The following is a 26639-nucleotide window of genomic DNA, read 5'->3' on the forward strand; positions in this document are numbered from 1 at the left end:
ATACATAATATTTTCGTATATGTATTGAGAGGCAACGGTAAGAATGTTCACCTCTTTGAATTTTTCTCTTAAAGATGCTCGACCGCCCAATCCGTAGATTGAACGGACTGCTCGTTTTTGCAGCAATAAACTAATAATTACAAGTGCATGTGTTCACTATGGACTGTAGCGGACCCTAAGATTATGCGCTCGGGTCAGAACCACGCTGTATGGTATGCATTACGTGACGGTGTGAGAGCCGGCCTCAACATTAATCTCGCATTCTTTATAGCGTTTAGAATTTAATGACATATCGACTGTCCAGCTTGATACATTTCGAGGCGTGACCTGTTTTGTAATAATGTGTCATTAGGGTGTTTTACCTTGTTATTGATTGCGTTTGACAATAATTTGTAGCGCGGTTAGTTTTGTATCAATTATGTTCTATTATAACACTGTTTTGAATAGCAGTCTGAATACCTAGGGCCACTTTATAAGAAGTCATCATCCTCCTTGCATTATCTCGGCTTTCACCATTGCTTTGGGAGCCTGGGTCAACTTCTGGCAACTAATCAAAAAATTTAGCGTAGGCACTAAGTAGTAGCAACTGCTATCTGACCTTCTAAACTGAAGGGTAACTACAACGTCTACAACTTGAGCGATTACAAGAACTCAAGTATTTAGGGTCTTATTTATACTTATATTTTTGTTGCATAGGAGGCCAACTAGTAATCGCCTGTTGGTGATGGTCAGCAGTTACCGTCGCCCAAGAACACCTACTACACCAAACTTTCTCGGTCTGTAAGTATGCTCTTTTAGAAGTCTGAATTTTTGGAAGTTGTGCCGGTCCGTAAATAGTTTCCTGTTGACGATAGTTTGTCCCAAAACTTGTGATATATATACCTAACCGTATTTTCTTTTAAAATTTCCGATCTCATTCCTATAAATATTTATATTTCCCTAATAAAACTAATCCTCCCAAGATACATCATTAAAATGACGTAGTAGGTGTTTAGTATACCTACGATCGTAACTCGCACCGAAACGGGCTCAACACGTGTGGTTCCGAAATCAAATTAAAATCATGTTTGATAAGATCGAGTGGCGGTTATGGAAATTTATGACTATATTACCTGCGCTGCGCGGGCGACTCACGGCTAGGGTTGCCAACTTTGATGGTATACCTATATTATTTTGCAGATAAATAAATATCGGGGGACTCACATCGTGCACACACAATTGTGCAATGAAAATTGGTTGGTACTTGTGAATTATTGACGGAATTAAAAAAAGGATAATAAGACCCGACTGGAAGTGATTGTTGTTATTGAGAGGATAAAGTAATATAATATATTATTTAATATGTATTGTAACCAAGGACTCAGGACAGGAGATCCCATCCCACCTTAGATTTTTTAATTACGTGAGACGCTGCTAAGCTGTCTTAGGGTCTATAAAAGAAGCTTAGAAATTCTACGGATTATCTCAAAAGTTTATTGGTAGTTTAGACCTTACTTAATACGCACAACACTTTAAAAAGTACGATTAGCAACCCTACTCGCGACCAACAAAAACCAGGTCCGAATTCCGCAATTATTTATGAGGTCCGCAAATGATTATAGTTTACGACCGTTTGACTGGGTCCGCCCCTGGCTCGGCTGCCCAGGCGCAGCTAATGTGCTGTGAAAATGGTGTCATTTCGTCCAAAAAGTTGAAATTGAAAAATATCGCTCACAAATGCATTTAATTCGATACCAGTTTGAGTTTGAGGTTTTTGGGTCGCAAATTTCTCTTGATTACTGTGCTTCGGTCGGAGGCTGGGTAATAAATGGAAATTAAGGATTTTGCGCGTTTGTTGGAATGATTTCCAGAAACTGGGTATTTAATGCTACCGACCCTACCAAATTATAGAGTAAAATACTGCAACATTGTTCTGTCTTTGGAAATCCTAATTAAATTTGCAAATACTCAAAAGACCCACGTTTAAACAGAGCTACCGGCTTTAGAGGCTATAATTTAATTTCTTATCACCTCGTTTAAAATAATATAATTTAAATGAAATCAAGGTTTACTCCGAGAAGTCCACAAAAATGTGTTTGCCTCAGATACAAAAATAAATCAGTCGGATGACAATTTAAAGTGGTTAACCCACTAACTGTGACCATTTTAGATACTTTGATCAGATCTTGTCGAATTCTAAGTCCGCTGTGATCTTGACATTATTATACTTACTGGTCTTGAGATAGAGTATAGTTTTGTATAGGTATTTTTCAAAGGTGTGGGAGTCTTTGCTAGTCTCTTGAGTTGCCTCCAGAGATTTATGTTTTTATTTAAGCACTAGCTTTTACCCGCGGCTTCGCCCGCGTAATAAAAGTATTCATTAAGATTTTCATTTGGATCCTTAGGTTTCTCTGTAGGTATATTTATCTGCGATTATTTCGATTGCACATAATACTTTTGCTTGCAATGATTGTAGAAATATTACAGATAGACCACAGCGTAGGTAATTCTATATACGCTGGGGAAACCTTTATAAACATCCCACATAGCCCGTATTTCGACACTATGATCGGTGGGTAAAAAGTACTTTTTTCAATTATCCCTTACAATTTTTTACATTTTGCTTATAATTATCGCAAACGTAATCTTCAAGCAAGCAAACAACGATCGTCTTAGAGCACATTGATTGTAAGAGACCGCCGACCGATTATCCGTATCCCTCTAACGATACCCATATTATCCGTATCCGTATCCGTATCGCTATCGCTATCGCTATCGCTAACGCTATCGCTATCGCTATCCCTATCGCTATCCCTATCGCTATCCCTATCGCTATCCCTATCCCTATCCCTATCCCTTATCAAGATGTTTAATGATATAACACTTTAAGTTCTCGCGCTTTGTACACATATTTAAAGTCACATACAGGTCGAACGCGATTAATTATCATTATTTTTACCTTTTTTCCCAACGTTTCGGCCAGGTTGCACTGGCCGTGGTCGCGGAAGACTGACGTCCCAGCAAAATGTCACCGGAGATGTAAACAACACAAAACTACCCGATATTAATTTATATAAATGTTCGGGGTAGACAAATAAATGTAATCTACCCGCTTTTAGTTAATGTTTATTTCCCACCATGTTTATTTTAAAGGTAAAAATAATGTTAATTAATCGCGTTCGACCTGTATGTGACTTTAAATATATGTTTAATGATTTTTTATCAAGTGCTAAAATATAAAGTTTCATGGTTTTATCTTTTAAAATTAAGAAATCCCATACAAACTTTCAACCTCTTTTTCAACCCCTTCATCCCTTTTTTTCGAAATAAAAAGTAGCCTATGTTCTGTCTCAGGGTCTAAAGATTGTCTGTTCCAAATTTCATCAAAATCGGTTGCGTGGTTTAAGCGGGAAAGCGTAACAGACAGACAGACAGACAGACAGACAGACAGACAGACAGACAGACAGAGTTACTTTCGCATTTATAATATTAGTATGGAAGTATGGATGGATGGATAGTATGGATTAATGATTTAGTGTGAGCGATTAAACTATGCTAATTTGTTGTTTAATTGATATTAACTGGTTTAGTAACTATCTGGAAGTAGCTTCGAACATGCGCATTATAATCTTTGTATTTATAGGTACATAAAGATTTATTTGCGATTGTTTTGTGTTTATAACTGTTTTAACATTGTGTGTAGGTACTAATGTTGTTTTTATTCAATTTGAGTACCTACGTAAGCTTGAGTTCGTTAGTTTTAGAAATGCCACGATTATTTGGGAACATTTACGGCCAGATTTTGCTAACTATTAGGTCAAAAATCGAACCCTATTACAATGTCTTACAAAATAAATATAGTATACATACATATTTATATGTGACTTAAAAATCACACAGATATTTTATCAAATATATTACGTTTCGACCGAGAGTGTGGCCGACTATTCGATGTTTCGGTATTGGGCCAAAATTCCCCGCATCTCCAGTTATTTTTTTTAATATGCTTCAATATTCGCAAAACACCAGGCGCCTCTTCCCCTCTATACTTTACGATCTGTTAAAAGACCCAAATTCTCTGTCCAAATTAACACGAAATAAAAAAGGCATCGATGCTTATAAAAAAGAGCCAAGGCAGAAGATAAAAGCTTAAAAAAGGCCCACGTCAAAACATTTGATTGTATTAATATTTATAGGTAGCCTCAGGAAAGGGCCGCACGAGAAAAAAAAATGTTTATCAGCCAGTTTAGCTTTTAAGGAAACCGCGAATCTTTTGTTAAAGTTATTTATGGTCGCGAAAACAATTGCAGTGTTACCATTATTTCATATTTGACAGCAATAAGTGTATTATATTGTTTTTTGCGGCGTCCGATGAAGACGTCGTGGCGACTTTATTTAGTTCAACAATGGGCCACAGCTCATATTATTGTGCGTGAAGTGACTTAATTCACCGATATCATAACTGTAATAGTAGAAAAAAGGTACATTGTGATGTGAACGGATCTTGAATCGAGTAAAAAAGCACGATTCGAGTCTAAACGCATGGGGACGTTGGGTAAGGAAGGAAGTAACATTTTTATTGATCGATAAGAAATCAAGAGATAATGTAGTTTACCAAATAAAATAAAATATCTTTTATTAAAAAAATCCGCGCTTAAGGTAACCCCTTTTAGTATACTTTATTTTCCTTCACATATATTTATAAATTTCAAATTGTAACCAAATGAACCCAGTTTACCCTTGCAAATACCCAGAACAGTTGAGTAACGACGTGAGACGCCTATGCTAATTCAAAATGTGCAATCTGCAGCCGCATAATCCTCATATATCTCATATATGTATGCATATTCTTTGCTTAAACATCTGAACATTGTATGCACTTCTCGAATATAGGCCTTAAATGGTTGTTCGTAGGACTCGTAGGTGGTTTTCTTGGCGGTGTGAGTGAGAAGGAACGAGGTTGCGAAATGCATGTGCATCTGAATGCAGTTTGTGCCTTTATGAGCATCAGTCTGTGTCGGAGGCGACACGGCTTATTGCAATGGAATTAAAACGCGTAGTGTTGGGCATTCATTATAACATGTATGGAATACCTTACACTGTTCACTCATGTATTTTTGAATGTACTGTTTATGGTAAGACTTATATGGTTACCCAATCAACTTACCATGTTTCACCATAAAAACAATTTAAGTAAAGTCAAACGAAACACTTCAAAACCACATGAAATATTAGAAACACAAACCCTACATTTGTAGAAGTACAGTTTTTCGTTTAAGTTATTTTTGATCAAGTTTTTTGGATGCGCTAAAAATTACCTACTATGAGTGAATATTACGGTAGCTATGACAACATACCCACCCGGTACCAGTACTTGCACATGTAAAGTTCAGTTCGATAATTATACAAAATTACTAGTGACACAATTATTCTAAGCTAAAAATAAAGGCGCTAAAATGGCCATTAATTCATCGCCTACAGTCATAATATCGGTGAGCTAACGTAAGTCTAACTAGTTCTAGTAATAGCTATAATTACAGAGTATAGGTATCTTTAAGTTTTTATACCTAGGCATTAATATGCCACACGCAACGCACTAATGTCACAGTTGTATAGGAACCAGTAGAGAAACGTGATACCATTATATTGAATAGGTAAAACGTTCTATGTGTTACTGCTGGCATGTTGCTAACCTACTCGAGGTACGTACTAGTAGGTTTGTTAAATGACATTTTGAGTAGGTTTCCTTGGCGTTCATGTAATGTTATCGATAATCTTAATAAATATATATACAGTGTATACGTATGTTAATTACATGATGATATGTTAAAGTGCAATTAAAGATAAATACAGCACAAAAGCAAAGCAAGTTCAGAAATAATTAAATTATCCATTAACACTTCGCTATAAAGCTATCTTTATATTAATCTGTACAAGTCTTGTATGAGTAGTTCCTCAACCGTACTTCCATTGTTTATGTCTTTAGCGGTCAGTGCCCATTACTTACTATGATGTTTATATTTTAAAATACCTATTAAGGATTCCTTACGCATCCTAGTGTTTCAAACTATAACTTATAGGAATGAGTCTCTTCCTGAAATGTAATGTAAGATGTTTCACTGATCAACAAAAGGGACGTAGGTAAATCAAAATGTTCAAATCTAGAACACTCATTTCTTGGCTTGATTCTGGGTTGGTCATGGTTCCTGGCAGGCACCGAACTTGCAAATAGTGCGATTGGGACGGCCTGATGTTTTGTCATTTATCGCGCGACCATGCTTAATGCCTGCCTGGTCATGCATACAGCGCAAGTGCATACTGTTCAAAATGTTATAAGCATGTAACTACCTACTGTTTTTCCTTATACAGTGTATTGAACGTAATTAGGCAGTCAGCACACATGCAAAGATGTACATATTCTATTCTTATAAGGTTGTATGGACTATAACCATTCTTATCCTTTTTAGAACATAACAGCTTCGAATAGTAATACTTGTATACGACAATTTTGTGATAGTTCATACTTTTTAAACTCGTTTATTCAAAGACTAGGTTTACGTAAATATAATATTCTAATGATAAGTATGTTGTTTGTGCTATTTAAGTATATCTTAGGTGCTACAATTAGTTAAGTACTCGTAGTTGTTCATTTCCTGTATTTAAAATTGATGTACCTAGTCGTGTAGGTAGCTGAACATAGCGCAAATGTTTAGGTGCAGTACGCAGTAACAATTCATTCACTTGACTTTATGTCAAAGACGACTTTTTTTCATAGATATTCTTCAACATAACCTGAAAAGTAAATTATGATAGTTCCTGATGCCCAGACATATAGCTTTTTTGAGAAACAAATCATAATTATGTGTTCTAGGAAAGCTACTGTATTTTTCGTCCATTAAAATTTATCATCAAAATAATCAGATAGATCAGCAAAACACCTACTTTACCTACTTATGAAATTATAAGGCATCAAATTAATAATTACTACTCAAGGAGGTTAATTTTAATAATTATAGCAGTAGAAGTGACGAGTTAAATGTAAAAACAGTTATGGCGTAAAATTGTGCAAAAAGTGTAAAAAGATCGATTATGACGGACCATGTAATGTGCAATTTGCAATTAAATACTAATGGCGTTTGGTTCTACTTAGGTTTTCAGGCCCCGTAGCCGAATGGCATTTCTCCGACGCCAAACGAAAGCGATACGCCGCTGGCTCTGTCGCGCCAATACGCAAGCGCGATAGAGATAGATATCTACTAGCGCTTCGTTTTCTTAGGTTTTCAGGTACAATTTGAATGGAAGACAGAAAAATAAATATTTATAAAAATACTAACTGCTGCCCGCGGCTTCGCTCGCGTTAAAAGAGACAAAAAGTAGCCTATGTCACTCTCTATCCCTTCAACTATATCCACTTAAAAAATCACGTCAATTCGTCGCTCCGTTTTGACGTGAAAGACGGACAAACAAACAGACACACACACTTTCCCATTTATAATATTAGTATGGATAACTGGTGGCGACGGTGGTGGTGGTGGTGGTGACGGGTTAAGAATTTCACCACCCCCTTTCTTCCCGTGGGTGTCGTAGAAGTCGACTGTGGTATATGGGTTAAATTGCGGCGTAGGCGAGAGGCTGGCAACCTGTCACTGCAATGTCACAATTTAAATTTCTTTTAACCCTTTTTTACCAAGAGTCGCACTGAAACTAAGTAGTTCATGTGCTCTGCCTACCCCTTTTTGGGATACAGGCGTCGATATGTATGTATGTGTGTATAACTGTCAACGCCCTACAATTTTACATTTTGCAATAATTACAAACTGTATTACTTACGTTGAATTATTAAAACAATTTTCGCCAGCACGAAGTTTTTCCATAGAAATACTTAAGACTTTCAGGTTACCTACACAACGGTCCCATGTTCCTGGTACCTATATTTTAGCAACGGTCCTATAAAACACTAAAAACAAAATTGGGATATTTTCCAAGTTTTTTTTTTATTTATAAATATGTTTACAAATAATCAAATCTGCATAGTATCGTAGTAGTTATTCACCCAATCACGATATCTTCGTTAGATTCATTTTGGATCTAAAGACTGGATCTATCGAGAATGATTGCTATTTACCATCGCAACAGTAGGTAATACTCAATTAATAAACATATCAACGCAGTCATCCAAAATGGACACACGCATCGACTAAGCGTTGAAAAACGCCTAAACGGTAAACTTGCGTGTGAAAAACAATGTTTGCTCGTATCTGAAAAACGCCTATAAATAACGTACGTAACTACGTAGTACGTGCGTGAAAATAAAAGCATGCACCAGTTTTTAAAGGTAAACCAGGTGAAAAATAGTTGGCATCGGCCCATTGACTAGAATATATGAACATTTATTTGGACAGAAACAGTCACGTGCCTGCAATATAAGAGTTTTTTTTTCATTATAAAAATAAACAAAGTAATAATTTTCGATACCAACATTTTACTTTATTGTTATTTGCATCAATGTCTTTCGTAGTAATAGAGGGTTTCTTCTTTATGTATGATAAATAGACTGACAAACAAGCCGGACGTATTTTGAACAATATGAGAAACGAAGGCGCAAAATTTTGGTTAAACGCATCAAAAATTTAATTATAGTAATAAGCCTTCTTCTAGTACCTAACTAAATTATTTCCTGTTCATTTTAATAACTAAGACTCTGAATTCAAAGTTCATATACTGGATGTCGATGGTTAAACCAGATGAAAAATAGTTCGCATCGTCCCCTATATTTTATTGGCTAAAAGTTGCCATCAATAATTGAAGGAAAGTCTCGCGGGACGGGGTTAAGGGACTCCAGTTGGTTCAAACTTGTCCGTAATTGTATTTATGAACCACATATTGTCGTTTTAATTTAAAGTTTAGGAAAGATTTATTGATACGCCTTAATTCTTTTATCTGGTACCTAAACCTAACTAGTCTTAATATATTGCACATCCATATAAATATTCGTATTTTTGCTTATGCGGAATTTAAATTACTTCAAATGGGTGATGATGCTAGAATAGTGGATTTTTATAGTTCTGTTAAAAGCATCTAGGAATGAGAAGATATGTATTAAAGATAAAGTTCGTTATTATAAACCCATTAACACTTTCTATGCTTACCCAATTTAATAGGAATAATTATCCATTGAACTTTTATTAAGTTACTTACAAACAAGGCGCTTATTTACCTGTTACAAATAACAGTATTAACCATGAACTTCACAAGTTCTATTCATCCATATTATATAATTAGCATAATCTACTCCCACTTAATAAACTTAAGCGCTAAAGAATAATCAACTTCATTTAAAACGGGGCGTGTCCCGACAGTGCAACCTAATTAAATAAAAACACGCATACACCAATATGCAGAGTTACCCGCACTAAAACGCCTCATAAGCGTGAGAAAGAAACGCAAATGCGCCTTTACGCTTCTCAGCCGCAAGGCTTAAAGGACTCGCATCCAGGTCATAATGAAAAAAAAAAAACTAAGGCGTATTTTAGCAAGAACTTGCAAAGTCATTGCCGCCAATATGGCCGCGGTTGGGGCACTAATCCCTTTTATTTATTTTCGTTAACCAGTCGTTGTTTTTTTTAATCCTTGCATATTGACGGTGCGAGGCGGGGTCTGCGGACTAGATTCCTGCCGTATCTTCGATCGAGGCCCTTGCGCTCACGAAGTGTACCTAACTGCTTTTGAGTTTAACTAAGAAGCCATTTTACAGAATATTGAAACATAATATTGTAAGTTCAATGTCGGGCTAAATAAAATAGTAACTTGCAATGAAGTCGGTGGCCTCATTATTCTGTTTTAATACGCTTTTACCGGTAGAAGTAATTTTATTTTTAACTAGTATTTCTCTCCCAATCTCTTAGGTACTGATGATTTTAACTGGAAGAAATCCCTTAATGGGATGGAATTTTTATATATTCCGTATTATATGTGTTTTTATTTTTCTACAATAAAGTGTATTTCTACTACTACTACTAACTAAAACTACATACTATACCATTGCGGGTTAATTAATTTTGAAAAACGGAGGCGTCTCCTGGGTTACTAATTATTTAGGTAGGTGGTATTTGCTTTCACTTACTAATCGTAACTGTAAAAATACAAAAGTCAGAGGTTTTCCTACTCCGAAACATTAAACATTGTTTTAACATAAACCACTATTACATAATTGTCTCTTGCGTTACGGTATGGAAATTTATGTAATCTATATTAAATAAATTTATTTGGCTAGGCCTTATATTAAGTAGGTAGGTATGCAAGTATACCTAAATTTTATAGTTTGTGTTACCTAAAATATATTTAATTAAAAAGTATAATTGCCAATAAACTAAAAAACGCAACACAGCAACGTCACAATGCGCCCATAGCATAATATTGTTTGAGTCATATTTTACTCACACGGACTTGATTTATTTATGGAGTCAGACGGCCACTAATCTTGCTTGGAATTTAATTTGTTATTTATTTACTAATCGGTAGTACAGGTACGAGGAATGCAAAGTTATACGTTTAAAAAGGGCTTAAGAACCCAGTTCAAATCTGCTTATGGCCTTATTAAATGTGGTTATAAGGCCATATGTACTCGTATATTAAGGCCTGCGCGGGAGTCGATGCAGCAGTGGCGCCGTTTGAGCGAAATCCGTTTGTCGTTTGTTTAATGGTAGGACAATATGACAAATTGTATGACTACATATTTTATTGTATAACTGTGGTTTCTGGATGATGTATGGTCACATGTTTGATGTAACATTTTATGTGCCAATGAACGCCGTTTCAATAAATTATGAAAATATTGTTACACAGAAAAAATGTAGCTCTGTTGTGAGTGTACGTGAATTAAGTCGCATTTTAAAAACTGAGTTTTCCAAAAAGGGAGTACTATGGGTTCATTTAACCTGTATTTCATAGTTGCTAAGGTTCTGACAGCAATATTTCATTAATTTGTTCTTTAGTCATTCACTGAATGAAACATTTTGACATGCATTTATTCCATATAGGTATCTAAGCAAGTAAACAAATTCAGAATTCACAAATTTATTATTTCTGACCAAACGCGTTTTACGGTAGTCAAGCTTTAAGATAACTAAATGGAATTCCATATTTTTTGCGCACTTATAAATTATAATACATACACATTAGACATGCCGCATATAAAAGAGGCACCGCCGCGGTTGGCAGAAAATCGCATAAGTAATTATATTGAGTTTGCATTTATACATAATTCATTAAATAATTACTCAACGTATGGATCAAACTTGTTCAAAGACATTTCATGCCAGAAGATACTAACTGTGCCGTTCAAATTTAGATTTAACACAACTAGCATTAAGATAGAACTTCTAATATTTTTTCGTTTTTCACTTATAGCTTTTTAGTTCTGGTTAGGCGGGTTATCCCTTCACTCGGTTCATAAATAAGTGTTAAACAATGCTAATCGTCATTTATCATACAAGTTTCAACGGGTTCTACAGTCAGCTTTGTGTTTAGCTTGGTTAGAGCTGTCGTTTTTATTTACAGAAACCAACGTCAAAATAATGACTTGATATAATATTATGTATGAATGTAATGTATGCCAAAATAACACGCGATTAGCGCTTCAAAATCATAGTATTCTGTGTATACATAATTTACAAAATACCAAGTCAAAATAATTTTGATAGATTTATTTTCCCCGAAAAATGTAAACGATGGCTTGTTCTATCAGACGGTTTTAGTCTTTTTTTCTCATAGAAAGTGTATTTAACTACACGTAGGAAGATATCATTCAATACCCTGTCACAAAACTTGAAAATGCCACCTCGAAAAAAAATATAAGTCATCGAATGAAATGGTATGTAACAGGTAGATATTTGTTACATAGGTTTAGAATTATTAGAGCTACAACGTTTTTGCAGCTGCCATTTATCATAAAACCCTGTCTGTTGCTTTTTTCCAAGTGACCATGCATGTCTTACAAACATATTACCATGAAGAACAATGAAAACAGACTTATTCCAAGCACTTTGACTTATGATTTATTTGCACAAACAGCATACGGACGCGTATGTGCTTGCAGCTCGGAAACAAACATATCCCTTTCCTCGAAATGGAATAGACACGTCACTCCATAGCGTTTGAATGTAATTCACAAGTGCTAAATATATAGGAATCTTAGTCTGCACGCATAGCGCATGCGGCGTCGCGTTTGACTTATTGCCTTGAAGCACGTAAGGGTTGCGACCTCCGTCTTTTCTATTTGCATACTTGCCCCGGTCAGATACGGTTGGTACGTATCTAAAAGACTCGAAAAATGGTATGCTTATCGATATGCTTTTTTAAAACCAAAAGTCTGTAACATTGGAAATATAAGTAATGTATTTTAAATTGAGAACCAATAAGATGCTCTAAGGGCCACTTGCATCAACGAAAATGGAGAGTTAACCCGAGGGTTAACCCACCATTTTATATGGAATTTGACAGTTGACAGCCCACTAACCCTGAGTTAAGTGGTTGGTGCAAGTGGGCCTAAGTAGGTTTAAGATAAATTTTAGTAAAATTACGACCTAAATGCATGTTGAGTTACGCTCGGTATAGAGTCCGTAATAGTAGTTATTTTAGCAAGTAGGGACTCCAATCATATATATGTAACAAGAGAACGTGTAGCTATATTTAAAATATACCTACGTACCTATATGTTTTTAATTGTCATCCGCTCCATTATTCCTTTTTCCCGATTTCTATATTGTCGCCTGTGTTACGTTTAGCGTGCGTTGTTTAAAACTTATTTCTAGTAACAGGAAAATTAAGAATGAAAAACTTTGTTTCTTTCGAACTATTTCCACTGAGTATTTTTGCAATGACAAAAATATAAAACTACAAACGTTTTAACAAGGCCCTAGGCTAACATAGTCTTATCAAATAGATGTAGGTAGTAGTTGGCGGTACATATCGATAGTTATTGGCTAAACAAGCCGCACCTAGCAGCAAATGTCAACGGCACCGCCCCCACTATGCAAATATTCGCTACTACTGGCAGTGCCACGGTCCGTGGAGGTCGAAGCTCATTCTGAACAGTCATGAAATTTTACCAGTGGATATGATAAGAAGATAGCTGATATTATTGGCTTAATAAGGCACACCTAGCAGCAAAATAAATGTCGGATATATCCACTCTTATTCAATAGTTACCTAAGTGTAAGTAGTGTAACAGGTCAAAACTTCACTCTAAATCTAAGCATCAAATATGTATTTAATTAAAATGCGTGCATAGTTAAAAATACATTTTACTAAGCCGGCCACTGCGTCCGAGTTTGTTTTATATGTATATTTTTTTTATCAATGAATATAACAAACTTTAAAATATAGGCAATTAAAGTTTTTTTTATAAATTATTCATAAAATTGTAATTTCTTAACGCATATGCGTATAGGTAGGTATCTATTTTCCTGGAAACTTATCATGAATTTGACAGAGGTTGGTTATATTTGATAAAAACTCACAACAAATATTATTTTAGTTTTTTATAACAACTCACGCAACAAAGCCAGAAAAATTAGTAAAAACAATTTTATAATATGTAACGCGTGTAAAACTCATAGGTATACGTGCGTCCATGCTTTTTAAATTATAGGTAACATACCTACAGATTAACATAATTGCAACTAAATTATTATAATGTTCCAAACGCTGACCGCAGACCTTGATCGTTGATCTAAATCCAACATTTAAAAACTAACTGCACTAAATATGCCAGTTTGAATCAACATTTTTGTATTTCATTTCGCAAAACACGTTTCTGTTTAAGATCTTGCCAATTAATCAACTATGTACTGTATTAACTGATTGTCAGTATTTTGCATATTAAAAGTGAAAGATTGTGCAAGTGTGAACCTTGGGAAGGTCATGGAATTCGTGAAACAATACCAGTCTAATTTCTGGGAAACAGACGGCAACATGTGCGCGCCTTTATCTCAGACATCTACAAGTGACAGCGGCTGCGACGACCATCTTGCTGTCCTATGCTTGTAATAATATCTTTTGTTTTTTGTTCGACTCACACGTTTGCGGATACTCTAATGAAGATAAAATGTTTTTTAACAGAAACAAATGATCCCAAAATCAAATTAAAAACGTATTAACTTTTAACCCGGTTAACACCAGAAGGTTATCATTTGCCACGTCACTGTGACGATGCACTTTCATCATTAGGATGAAAAAAGGCTTCGGATGCAAGCCCGACGTCCATTAATGCCTTATTAAGGACGCTATTCATCAGCTTCGATACATTAATGTACGCTAATGTTTTATAAATAGGTGTATAATTTGCTTTGTCTACACCTTGGACTATTGACTAGCAGTTAGTTTCTATTACATCTACTATTGGTATTTGGACGAGCGCGTGGCGGCCTCCGGCTTGTTAAACTAACGAGGAAGTCGATCAATTTGATTTAACGGCGGTAAAAGTGTGAAATTGGTTTGGTTTAAACTTTAAGTTGACTTGAAGTAAAAGGAAACAATAATAGTTGAAGTAGAATACAACTTATGTATGGTGACACGACCTAGGTTGGTTGCAATACCATTTGTAATATTTATAGAGATCGTTTAAAAATAAAATTTTGTTACTTACTTTGTCCTAGATGCACCCGCTTCATCCAAGGATAAATTTGTGGAGGATTCGCCGACGCGTTAGCAGATTTAGAATTCTTCGTATTATTAGAACTAGAGTTGTTAGCCTCATTGCTTTCGTTGCTGGACGTACTGGAAGCCGGACTCGAAATGTTCTGGTTCACATTAGCTTTGTGTTCTACTGGAGAAGCGATGGGTGTCGTCAGACCCAGCTTAGACCCAGTTCCTTGTACGCCAAAGCCGGGCGAAGTTCTACCAGGGCCTGATGATGTGGAGAGATCTTGTGGCGACGCGACGCCTGTGGTTGATGTGGAATCAGCGAATTTACAACTAGCGCCGCCGGCTTGGCTGGGTGGGTTAGATATCAAATTCGGTGATAGCGCCCCAGGGCTCGGGTTTGAATGCTGATGCATGTGACTGGCAGTGTTTCCAAGTCTTTGAGGATGTAGTTGTGTGTAATCTATCATGGTCTGTGGCTGCATGTGCGCGCCTGCGGCTGGCGTGGCGTACGGGTGTTGAGGATAGTGGTGGCCGACTTGTGGGGGAGAATAGCAGGCATTCGGATAGGCCGAAGCCGCCGCACTTGGATTGTAATAATCCGCTCCCGGGGTCGGTAGGCCGGGGTGCCCCGGCTGGTCCACCGGCGTTCCCGTGCGCCCCGGGGCCTGGTTCCCGTAGCACGAGGCTAGGGAGTTCACGAACTGGTAGGAACTCATCCCGGCGTTGTAGTTTAGGTCGTTCATCGGTAACAGCGTAGTGTCCTTCTTGTTAAATTTACTCTACTCTTGTCATCCTTCGGATGTCTGAATGGTCTAGTCGGACATGTTAAGTGCTGTTCGCAGTCCGCTTCAATTGTCCGAGCTTGATTGATGGTCCTGCGATAAAATGAGACACATTAGTTGGTCAAGTGTGTGCTCTCGTTAGAAGGGCTCTCAGGAGAATAACGAAGGAAGTTGCTATGGAGAATTTGTACTCGTATGTTGTTATTCCTTCAGACGACGTATTAGTGATAGATGTTGTGCGAGAATGAAGTTACAGTCTAAGGAGGTGCTTTTAATGTAGACGTGTTATGATATGACAGATATTTGTTTTGGGAACTACCTGTTTTTTTTTTTAATATTAATATTATAAGTGTGAAGTGCAGTTATTGTTTATTAATTATTATATTCAAGTCTGCATATTTAAAATATTTTGCGTTACTAAATAATAGAGTATCCTAGGTAGGTATTTGTCAATACAATAATCTTAAAATAGAAAAACAAAATTGCGGACTACTCAAGTTTTGTATTAGAAATGCCCTAAAATATAAACAAATGAATTAAATTTAGATTGATTACAAGGGACAAAAAAGGGACCTCATAGATAATAACAAATTTATCAGGAAAGACTGACGCACATAAAGGACGAAACAAATGTAATCAAATGCACGCCCATCAAAAATAATTAGAATTACTAGCCCACAATGTAGCAAACCGATTGAGAATAAGGAAGCCACGCAAGGGAGGTCTATTCTAAAACAATAAATTAATACATTTCTATAAAGTGCTCCACATGTCAAGTGCATGCGGAAAAAAGACGCCACGTGTTGGCCCATAAAAGTGTCCGCAGAGCTTTATGGGTGTACGCGGTAGGCCCGGCGCGATTTACGACGTATGCACCGGCATATGTCTTTATGAGCAAATTAGCAGTCATTGTGTATGTGCTGGATTTACAGTCGGGTGATGAATGTGTGAATTTGAGAATTGGGGATTTTGTGAAGAAAATTCGCGGAGAATTAACGGTCAACGATTATTTAATCCGCGAATGTTAAGTTTATGAAACTGTGATGTAACCATGCGTGGGATGAGACTTTTGTAGCTCATGTGCCCATATGAAATCCATTTTAATGTACGATTGAATCAAGTATTTTAAAATATATGAAGTTTTATTAATAAATAAATAGAAATCAACAGTTGATTTCTTAGATCTCAACAGAGTCACAATTGGAATACGCGATGAAGTGTTTTCATTGCAAATTTTGCGATAGAATCAGACACTTAATTTAAGAACTAGCACACTACAGAAAATAAATATAGGCATAGGCAAGTAGGTAACAGGTATCATTTGATATATAAACAAAATATTGGCTAGATAGAATATGTTTAGATCATATACAGCTAAATAAAAAATTGTAATTTGTGTTTTATTAATAAGTTATGAGATTTATGTTTAATACCAAATTTTAATTAATTTAGTGAAATTGGACTGCAATGTTTTCGTGTCTTATTAATCTAGATACATAATTATAGTTATAATGGTACCCGCAAAAGCGAAACTGCACTTGCGAAAACACATCCGTTACTTTGAGCCTACACAGGAGTATCGTAATGACTGTAACTGTCAACTGAATAATGAATATCATGTAAATGGCTTTTATATTTAACAAAAAATAATATTTAATTGACTAATTCACTTATCTATAACCCAGTGACCGGTAACTAATTTGTATGCTAGTTTAGTTTATAATATGTAGTTACTTATGGTGTATGTATATAATTACTTAATTAGAATCGAATTGTGAAATCCAGATATGGTTTTTAGGATTAAATAAATAAATAATGATAAAGTCTCCAATTGTATAACAAAATGAACAACTACAGATTCTGTTTTGTAGTTAATTAAAGATTATTTTTATGGAAGCATCGAGTTTTATAAAAATATTTATGTAAGAAGCTTTGTCACATTAATTGTTTTTTATAGGTTTAAGAATCCTGTATTAGGAGATTTAAAATTGTTAATACTTAGCTGCATAAAAATGTTAGGCAGAGTTTATAATTTAGTTTGACAAAATAAAAGAATTAGTTTTTAAAACGAACTTATCAGCCGCAAATGATGACAAGTGGAGGTGTTCTATAATTGTCATCGGGATACATCAATATTTAATTACTCTAATTGTATTTTTGAGTAAAATTAAGATTGTAGAAAACCTGTAAGTTTACCTTCGAAAAGATTTAAATTGTATTCAATCAAATATAAACTTTACTATAGTTTACCATCCCTGGATTTCACTATTCGATTCTAATTATATACATAAAAAATAAGTAACTACATATTCGTATGTGGTTATTAGGTCCTATCCTATCTAAATATTCTTCATTTTTAAATTTCGAAAAGAAGACAAACCTTGCCTTTTGATGTCTGAAAGTTGATTTCAACAATTTGTGTTTTAAAGTTGACAGCTAAAATATACATAATTAAGAAACTAAAGTAGAAAAAAATATATAGAGATACAGTTACTGTTAAATTTTTAAAAAAATGGATCATTAAATTCAAAGTTTTTTGTCCCATAAACAAACAAAAGTTTCAAAGTTCAGTATCAAAACCCACATTGAAATAAAGCCGCTGACGTTCTCACATGTGTCGGTTTATTTCAGTCGGATTTTTGTCGTCCGGTACGAGTTAAATGGGCCGGACGATTTCGATGCTTTTTCTTTTAATTCCATTTATTTTTCAAACGTTTGAAGAGGAAGCGTGTGACTGTTTTAATTTTAATTCGGGCATTGATAGCTTGTTGCGCGTGTCTTGTTTGGTTTAGTTTTTAAGTTGGTTTATTGGAAAGGAAGGGCTTTTGAATGTTGTGCTCGGTGAGTTACAGTTAGACAAATATTGACAGCTAGATTCCTCTTCGAATCAGTTTTAATTCTCTTATTAAAAAAAAAGAAAAGTTATTACGAGGAAATCAACTCCATTATCATTTTTATTGTACCTAAATAAATAGTATTATAATTAATAAACAATTAATGTAATATTTGAAAAAAAAAACATTAATCAACTATAATTTAAACCATTAATAGTCACCGGAAATTTATAAACCACTCACTTTGTAGTCAAATACAGTAAGCTTTCAAAGATTTAATATGCTTTAAATGTCCCGTGTCAAGTGGACAGTTGAGATCCACCGCCGAGATTTACTGCGACACGCTTTGATTTTATGACTACTCAAACACTATCAATTGACGATAATTTTCTAAGAAACTACGTCTTTGGATTTAGTGATGTTCATTCAAGGAATCGAAAAAAATTGTTTTAAGAACTTCATTCGAGTTTTTAGCGCGGTAAACTTTTCCGGCCGAATTTTCTTTTCATAAAAAAAATGAAAACTATACTCACACCGAATGTCAATAAACAAAAAAATAACAATCACAACCGATTCACAAACATCACTCACTTCACAGTTTAAAAATCGAACTCTTTAAAAGTCCGGTAAGTTTAAAAATCGAATGCGTCCGAAAAGTTCGGCGCGGCGCGGAGGAAAACGGCTCGTGGTTTCCCGGCGTCCGAGCGACGAATGCGGCTCGAGCGAGCGATCGCGGCGAGGTGGGCCGGGCGGGGAGGGGCCCACCTGAGCCGGCGCCACGTGCCCGCTCGGGCGGCGCGCCCGCGCCCGCTGCCGCTGCCGCCTGTGCTGAAAGTGACGCCAAGGACTCACTTTTCATGGAGATGGGATTTGACGAAGTGTTTCTTTGTTTACGTAGACGTTGTTTCACTTATTTTAATGTACATAGTTGGTAAAATTGTTATGATGAAACCAGGATTTTCTTTTCATGTTGTAGTATTTCATCGTATAAAGACAGATGATCTTTAAAATAATATTAGTGTACTTATGTATTAACTTACTCAGATAGTTCTTAAATGTTTGACTTATATTTTCTTAGGATCTACGTTATTTGTTATTACTGTTAGGTATTAGAGATGGTACCTATGTTGGGTAGGTGTACCTACTTATAGCTAAACAAGTGAGCTTCGATAAAAGAAGTGTTGTTTATAGTTATAAGTAGGTACCTATATAATAGATAATTGAAAATTCCTGGAAAATTCTCGAAAAAAGGAGGGCAAGGTCACCCACGTACTACCTGGAGAAGCACAGTGGAAAAAGAGGCGGCATTAGTTGGCCTCGGCTGGGCGGAGCTGGAGGAGGCCGCGCTGGACCGCGAAGAATGTAAGTCCCTTCTGAGAGCCCTATGTCCCTGATGAGGGATAACAGGATATCATCATCATCATCATCACCAAAATGTTTTTTACCTTCAAGCTCTATTGATAATGTCAAAGTTTTCTTTAAGGTGCATTAGGGTAATTTCGAAAGTCGTATAAAAACCACCATTATTTCCATCATATCAAGATTCCCTACGAAATTACCCGAGAATTTCTGTGATTCGAAATTACCCGAATTCACCTTACACGTATTTCTGGATTTTTCAGGAGGCCGATTCTAAAAAAAAATCATTTATTACCAGGTAGGTGCATTGTTTAGTTTTATTAGATGTCCAGAAATGTTCATAAACTTTGATAGTCAGACTGTATTAATTACGATTGTTGACAGATGAAAGCCAATTCTAGTCTCGAAGTCGTCTTTTCCGATTTATTTTTGTATAAGTATGTGTTTGCTTCTGGTTATATTAAGTTGTTCCTCAAGGACCTCAAGTTCAGTGACTCTTTGTTTAAGGAAAACGGTTATCAATTTTCTCTTACTAACAGTTTGATTTCGGTTTCAGCTGATGCTAGCCTAGTTTCAAATTGACCCAGATTTTCCGTGCAAATTAGAGACAATATCAGAGAGCTTATTAAGCGCAGGTGGCCTAGCGGATAAGCGCTGGTGGCCTAGCGGATAAGCGCTGGTGGCCTAGCGGATAAGCGCTGGTGGCCTAGCGGATAAGCGCTGGTGGCCTAGCGGATAAGCGCTGGTGGCCTAGCGGATAAGCGCTGGTGGCCTAGCGCTAAACGCGTGCGACTTTCGATCCGGAGGTCGCGGGTTCGAACCCCGGCTCGTACCAATGAGTTTTTCGGAACTTATGTGCGAAATATTATTTGATATTTGCCAGTCGCTTTTCGGTGAAGGAAAACATCGTGAGGAAACCGGACTAATTCCAATAAGGCCTAGTTACCCTTCGGGTTGGAAGGTCAGATGGCAGTCGCTTTCGTAAAAACTAGTGCCTACGCCAAACCTTGGGATTAGTTGTCAAAGCGGAGCCCAGGCCATGAGCCGTGGCAAATGCCGGGATAACGCAAGGAGGATGATGATCAGAGAGCTTATTTAGTTAAGTTTTCATGTCAATTCACATTAGCCTTATTTCCGAAGTAGGCTTAGTGATTGCATCGGTTTCAAAGATTTCTATGATTGGCGAATTAAGACAGCTTTAGCGCCTCTTTATTCGGTGAGACTAGTTACCAGAGTTCTGAGATGTGTCTTTACATGTGTCAGCAGTGGATCATTGTTCTGTTTACATATGTCATAAGTGCAAGATCCTGTAGATGACTTTATCAGCACTGTAACCGATGATGTCTTCAAGTAATCCTGGCACTTTGAACACTCGATGCGTCCCTTCCCCCAATTGAATCTTCCACTGCTAACACTACTGACAGTACTTCTACAGAGAAAAATATTCCACTTATGTCTAATACTTTGGTAGATTTGCACTATATCTCACTCTTACTAAATAAAACTAGTAATAATTATGCAAGTAAAGCTATTTCTACATTTCTACAGAAAATTGTCAGTCATATTCGTCATTGCTTAGCCCCAGTGCGGACACTATGCATCAAACTTAACGTGCTGAATAAAAATTACCAAGCACAGGAATCTATTGGAACGTATTGTATCTAAATACAAGTAAAATATGTATCAAAGTATATAATAATTTAGTCTTTTTGTCCTATTTCTCACACTACCTAATTATTCTGTATCTAAATAGTAAACATTATGCATGTAAAGTAAAGCTATTTCTACACGTGTACAGCAAACCGTCAGCGATCCGTCATACCTTAGCACCGCGCGGCCATGCATCATGACGGACAGAACAAAAACTACCAAGCACAGGCATCTATTGAAACGTATACTTATATAAGCAAAATAGCTATCAAAAACTTTAATATTTTAGCATGTGCCCTATTTCTCACACTAATTATTTTGCATCTAAATAGTAAAAATTATGCATGTAAAGTAAAGCTATTTCTACACTTGTACAGCAAACCGTCAGCGATCCGTCATACCTTAGCACCGCGCGGCTATTCATCATGACGGACGTGACGGAATAAGAATGACCAAAAACAGGAATGAACTAGGTATTTGAAATTTGCGTTTGTAGGTAACATAAATAGCCGGCTAAGAATGTAACGCTTTAATAAGGCATCTTACTTCTCTTACTTATAGTAACTATAATCAAAATAGTAAAATGGTAATAATTATGCATGTAAAACTATTTCCACGGCAAACCATCAGCGATCCGTCATACCTTAGCACCGCTCGGACGCCCATGCATCAGACTTGACAGACGGAATAAAAATTACCAAGCATAGGAATGAATTATTTAAAATGCTATTTTAAAACAGATGTTTCGTAACGGTTGCAAGTTTGTTGTAGAAATGACAATGCGAATAGTTTTAAAGCCTCGATTTTTTGACCGAAGTGACAGCGTAGTTGTAATATGATTTCAATCTGGAAATTTGGTTTAGTTTTTCCGGATGTTCTCGTCTATGTACTATAATACATCTAAGGTCGTAATTATCAACCAGTTCTGCTAAAATTTTGTGACAAATTCTATTTTTTTTTCTATATCCTAACCTACAAGTTCTAAAATATTAAAAATTCGTGGTAGAGCCTCTGGTCATACATTAATTTATACCAATCAGTCCTCAGGTCCAATCAGCGGAAATAAGTTCGCAGAAATATTTGACACAATTTTGTTTATGCAGCCTTTTTTTATACTATACTAGCTATTGCCCGCGGCTTCGCTCGCGTTAGAAAGAGACAAAAAGTAGCCTATGTCACTCTCCATCACTTCAAATATCTCCACTTAAAATATCACGTCAATTTGTCGCTCCGTTTTGCCGTGAAAGACGGACAAACAAACAGACACACACACTTTCCCATTTATAATATTAGTATGGATTATTGCCGGCGACTACCCCACCTCGCTATAGCTTGTAATCGACTTACCTTATCATACCTTAGTTACTTTGTACCAAAATTATCTCTTACGGCTCAGCCACGACATTGGTCTAAGCGCGACAGCGGCGAGCGGCGGCCATACATTGAAGCGAGACACAGCGATGGGACTTTTCATTCGCACGTATGGCTGCCGCTCGCCGCTGCCGCGCTTAGACCAATGTCGTGGCTGGGCCGTTAGAGTTTGTTTTTTATCATGCAGAAACGTCTGCGAGCGATATTACATATTTTTAAATTAAAAGAAAAATGGAAAAATTCACACCTCCGGCAGGACACGAACCTGCGAGGTGTGAATTTTTCCATTTTTCCTTTAATTTAAAAATATCACTTAGAGTGTCTTAGAGTTGTTGAGTAGGGATTTGGTCATAGATTTCAGGGTTTCAGCCCCCACGCTATATCTAACCGCTGCCAGTTGAGGACTAATAGGCCCATTTTTTAAATTAGATACCTACTAATTAGAGGTCCATTGCAGCCCGAAGCATAATAGGCTACTTTCCTCCTAGTCAAATCAGCTTCTTTTTAAGAACTGTCAAAACGATTTTGAACGACTTGCTAATATGGAATTAATATGAAATCGAATGGAATGACGTCACCATCAACTGATTTACTTTATATATTTCTATCTGTATAATAAAAAATATAAATTGGAGTTAAAATAACTTCTATCCCTGTTTTTTTTTATAATTATCTGACGCTTTATTTCATGCATGGTATAAAATATTTTATTTTAAGTACAGTCAAGTTGCCTATTTATTTTATCATACCTAGTTATAACAATAAATAAATCTTTGAGATATCGTCACTACTTTTAAAAAATCTCGTATCTCACGCTGCTCCTCAAAGTTGAAACGCAGTAAGTCTATATGCATTCCATACATACTTACTACAATTTTCTTTTCATTGACAGACGAAGATACAAGTTTTTTTTAAAGTAGTGACGATATCTAGTTTTTACCTATGTGCACGTTCAACAATGAGAAATTTACTTAGTCATAAATTTCACTGAAGATTTTCAGTAGATAGGTACCCAATGGCGACTGAATACAGAACTGAGAACCATGTATGTATAACAAAACATAGTTTTCTTCAATAACTTTAATAACAATAGAATTCGTGAGATCGACAACGCATCCAAAAAGTTGTATAAAACAAGAAACTACATAGTCAAATAGTCATAGATTTTACTACTTATACCTACCAGTCCCCACGCTATACCAGTTGGGGACTAATTGGCCCATTTCTTTAATTAGCTACTAATTATATTACAGCTCGAAACGAGTGCGAGACGAATGCCCGCCATTACAACAACGACTGTTTAGATTTATTCTTATGGACAAGCTTTTAATAGCTGTGATTGAAAAGCAATGGAAAGTTGCATGTTCGACGCTTTTGTTTCATTTTTTTATTATATTTGTCACTATATTATGTTTATTTTTAAACTAGGAAGCACCTAGATACTGTCCAAGTGTTCATAGTGTTCATAAGAAACAGTAGGAAAGGTTTATTCGTATATGGACATGATTTTACTTAACAGCTGTGATTGAAAAGCAATGGAAAGTTGCATGTTCGACGCTTTTGTTTCATTATTTTATTAAATTTGTCACTATATTATGTTTATTTTTAAACTAGGAAGCACCTAGATACTGTCCAAGTGTTCATAGTGTTCATAAGAAACAGTAGGAAAGGTTTATTCGTATATGGACATGATTTTACTTAACAGCTGTGATTGAAAAGCAATGGAAAGTTGCTTGTTCGACGCTTTTGTTTCATTATTTTATTATTTGTCACTATATTATGTTTATTTTTAAACTAGGAAGCACCTAGATACTGTCCAAGTGTTCATAGTGTTCATAAGAAACAGTAGGAAAGGTTTATTTATTCGTATGGACATGATTTTACTTAATAGCTGTGATTGAAAAGCAATGGAAAGTTGCTTGTACGACGCTTTTGTTTCATTAGGTATTTTATTAAATTTGTCACTATATTATGTTTATTTTTAAACAAGGAAGCACCTAGATACTGTCCAAGTGTTCATAGTGTTCATAAGAAACAGTAGGAAAGGTTTATTCGTATATGGACATGATTTTACTTAACAGCTGTGATTGAAAAGCAATGGAAAGTTGCTTGTTCGACGCTTTTGTTTCATTATTTTATTAAATTTGTCACTATATTATGTTTATTTTTAAACTAGGAAGCACCTAGATACTGTCCAAGTGTTCATAGTGTTCATAAGAAACAGTAGGAAAGGTTTATTCGTATATGGACATGATTTTACTTAACAGCTGTGATTGAAAAGCAATGGAAAGTTGCTTGTTCGACGCTTTTGCTTCATTAGGTATTTTATTAAATTTGTCACTATATTATGTTTATTTTTAAACTATAGGAACCACCTGGATACTGTCCATAGTGTTCATAAGAAATAGTAGGGAAGGTTTATTAGTATGGACAAGATTTTAATAGCTGTGATTGAATAGCAATGGAAAGTAGCTTGTTCGATGCTTTTGTTTCATGAATGGTATTTTTACTAGTCTAAATTATTTTATTTAAACAAGGAAGCACTGGTTACCATAGTGTTTAAAGAAAATAGTAGGGAAGATTTATTCTTATGGACAAGGTTTTAATAGCTGTGATTGAAAAGCAATGGAAAGTTACTTGGAAACTGTTTTGTTTCATTAATTTTGCGACTACGTTTTGTTTATTGAAACTATGAAGCATCAAGGTATTGTCCAGAGTGTTCATACTTGTTTGACGGTTTTGTTTTAATGTCAATCGTTTTTTCACTCATTTATGTAAGTACGTCGCTTAGTAAATGTATGACCTTTCCTTAGAGTAAAGTGAATAGTAAATATTATACTTAATTTTTGTTGATGTTGAATGTTAATGAAAATTGAACGCCAAATCATGTTGTTAACACAGCAATAAAATAATGTGTATGCCTTATTTATTTTACCTTGTGCTGGGTATAGGTACTTACAATCCCTTTCATTTGCCTGGGTTCATTCAGAGTGCAACCTAACTCAATCGCTTACGATTGGTGGATGTTGATCTATTTATACATCCACCAATACCAATTAAAAGAAAAATAATATCAGGATGTCTAAATCTGAGCAAAGTCGTTTGACTATTTTAAGCTATTTTTTAAGTTTCGACTGACGTTTTTGATAAACGGCTTTCATCCTGACCCCCAGGAGTCACAAACATGCCTTTCGATCTACAAAAAGCTCCTAACCAAATCCTATTAGACCACTATCATAATTTATAAACATTCCTCCACTTCCTTAAAAAACTTAGAAAAACCCTTTCTAATACATAATTAAAAGCCAATAAATTATAAAGCCACTTTCTGTCCCTCTCTCCTCGGTAGTGAGTGAAAGAGAGGGGTTTACCCCAAGTCGTAAATTATCAGGTGAATGGCAAGATGTCGCGTGACCTGTTGATTATTATGTTGTAATAAATTTTGTGGCCCATGGGGTTTGTCTATGGGGCAATGTCCCTTTGGGTTTGGGTGTTTTTAAGTCGAGCTAAAATAATTTAAAAATATATTATTTGGGGACGATCTCAGATATATAAGTACATCAACATAGCCCCAAACTAAACAAGGCTTGAATGTGGCTTGAATATACCTATTTCGGGTATAAGTAATAGGCATTTATAGAAGAACACATGTCTTTTAGGGTCAAATAACAGTTCGCTAGACCTTTACTTTTGTGTGAATGTCGCCGAAGGGGTTGTCTATTGTTTGACCGACAGTAATTTAACATAATATTCATATGCCCGAATCTAACTTGCCTGAATTTCATTTGCCCGAATGTTTTGTTTACCATAATAATTATATGACATACTGGTTGTTTATCCGAACATTACCTTCCATAATCATACAGTGCCATACTATTTGTAAGCCATGTTATTAAGTGCAATAATATGGTTTAATAGAGTATTCAAACGCAATAAGCAATTATTGCCATATTAATTGTTGTCCATATTATTAAGTGCAATCATATTTTTAATAGGATATTTATTTATTTATTTATTT

At 35.7% G+C, this 26639-nt stretch overlaps 1 protein-coding gene across 1 annotated transcript in view; it reads right to left on the reverse strand.

The window, feature by feature from the left end:
* LOC125241299 (homeotic protein Sex combs reduced) overlaps window positions 1–18931 on the reverse strand; it is a 44570-nt gene extending 25639 nt beyond the window's left edge. The window contains exons 1-2 of the mRNA XM_048149704.1: window positions 18777–18931; window positions 14627–15500 (exon numbers count right to left, since the gene is read on the reverse strand). Coding sequence (XP_048005661.1) covers window positions 14627–15368 — 742 coding nt within the window. The 5' untranslated portion in view covers window positions 15369–15500; window positions 18777–18931. The remainder of the gene's footprint in view (window positions 1–14626; window positions 15501–18776) is intronic.
* Between the last annotated feature and the right edge of the window lie 7708 nt (window positions 18932–26639).

The sequence above is a fragment of the Leguminivora glycinivorella genome, chromosome 2, assembly GCF_023078275.1.
Source record: "Leguminivora glycinivorella isolate SPB_JAAS2020 chromosome 2, LegGlyc_1.1, whole genome shotgun sequence".
Classification (NCBI taxonomy): Eukaryota; Metazoa; Arthropoda; class Insecta; order Lepidoptera; family Tortricidae; genus Leguminivora; species Leguminivora glycinivorella.